General features: G+C 41.3%; 1 protein-coding gene across 1 annotated transcript; it reads left to right on the forward strand.

Moving 5' to 3' along the window:
- Window positions 1-358: 358 nt before the first annotated feature.
- LOC140962262 (cytidine deaminase 1-like) lies at window positions 359-1,704 on the forward strand. The gene has a single exon (XM_073421110.1). The coding sequence runs from the start codon at window positions 516-518 to the stop codon at window positions 1,503-1,505; it is 990 nt and encodes a 329-aa protein (XP_073277211.1). The 5' UTR covers window positions 359-515; the 3' UTR covers window positions 1,506-1,704.
- Window positions 1,705-1,909: the final 205 nt, after the last annotated feature.

A 1,909-nucleotide genomic window follows, 5' to 3' on the forward strand; every position in this document is an offset into this window, starting at 1 on the left:
TCAAATATATATATATCACAAAATTGGTGGACGATTTAAGTCTTTCAAATATATATATATCACAAAATTGGTGGACGATTTAAGTCTTTCAAATATATATATATCACAAAATTGGTGGACGATTTAAGTCTTTCAAATATATATATATCACAAAATTGGTGGACGATTTAAGTCTTTCAAATATATATATATCACAAAATTGGTGGACGATTTAAGTCTTTCAAATATATATATATCACAAAATTGGTGGACGATTTAAGTCTTTCAAGAGGTTTTGAGCCTAAAAAATAATAATAATAATGAAATAAAAATTTTAAAAAGGGGGACAAAATTACGTGATGTATGAACACCAATTCCAATTGTAAAAGAACTCCACCAGCTGGAAATGGAAAATCCTATAAATACCACCACCTTCACACCATGGCTACTCCCCCACTCCAACAATTCTTCAAGACCCAATCTTTCTCCCCAAATCCTCCAAAATTTATTTAGAAAATCATTGCAAGCAATTGTCCATGGATTCCAAGGTATCCCAATTCGTTACAGATGCTTCTGAAGCAGAATCCATGGCCAAATCCTTGAGCCTTCCATCTGTGCAACACCTTCTTCCCCACCTCGTCGACTCTGCCCAGTCATTAGCTCGCCCACCCATCTCCAACTTCCATGTCGGCGCCGTAGGACTCGGTTCCGACGGCCGTGTGTTCTTCGGCGTCAATCTTGAATTTCCTGGAGTGCCGTTGCATCACTCCGTTCACGCGGAGCAGTTTCTTATCACCAATCTTGCGGTCCACCGCTGCCCTCGCCTCCTCTCTCTTGCCGTCTCTGCGGCACCCTGTGGCCACTGCCGGCAATTCTTGCAGGAGCTCCGCCTCTCCTCCTCCTTGAAAATCCACATCACCGCCGATTCGGAAGATTGTACCGAAAATCTTGAACTAAACGGTGGGCTTAAAGATCTCACCTTCAAGCCCTTACCAGAAATTCTACCGAATCCGTTCGGCCCGCATGATTTGCTGGATCAAGAAACTCCTCTTCTCCTTGAATCCCATCACAATCGGTTGGATCTGTCAACAATAAATGATGCGTCAAACCCGAGAAATCTTTGCTATGGGAATTCGAATGTGGGAAAATTGAGTAATGACAATGGTGAAAAACACAATCTTCACGAAGCCCGGTTAAGAAAATCGGCGTTGGAAGCTGCTAACAGTGCATATGCTCCCTACAGCGGTTGCCCGTCTGGGGTGGCGCTGATGGATTGTGAAGGGAAAGTGTACAGGGGTTCTTACATCGAGTCTGCAGCGTATAATCCGAGTCTAGGTCCGGTGCAGGCTGCATTGGTGGCATATGTGGCGGGAGGTGTCGGTGGCTATGAGAGGATTGTGGCGGCGGTATTGGTGGAGAAGGAGGTGGCTAAAGTGAGGCAGGAGGATACCGCGAGAATGATCTTGAAGGCGATTTCGCCTAAGTGTGAGCTCAAGGTATTCTATTGCCACTCGGCCAAGAATTGATGTAAAAAGTTTCCTTGCTGTCCAACAAATTCATCTTTTGGTGACTCGAGATTACCATTTTGCTACTGTAGATTTCATCCTGCAAAATGATTAATCTCAACACTAAGTTAACGAATGAAATGAAATTTGTGAACGAATATGTACAAATAGTTCTCTATGATGAATTAATGAATGAATAATTACACTTCTCCTATTTGAATACATGTTTTCTTTACTTTTCTTTTGCAACTTTTATCTATCTGTGTACCAGTTTTTTTCTACAATTATGCATTTATTCCACTGTTCTTATCAACCAAGAGATACATTTCAAAAAGGAGTTACCATCATTGTCTATAATTATTCTTCAATTATTGTTGTTATTGTTGGTGGATATTGAGCATTCTGAGTTGGATTTCCACCCTGTT

This window comes from Primulina huaijiensis, chromosome 17 (assembly GCF_012295235.1).
Source record: "Primulina huaijiensis isolate GDHJ02 chromosome 17, ASM1229523v2, whole genome shotgun sequence".
Lineage (NCBI taxonomy): Eukaryota > Viridiplantae > Streptophyta > Magnoliopsida > Lamiales > Gesneriaceae > Primulina > Primulina huaijiensis.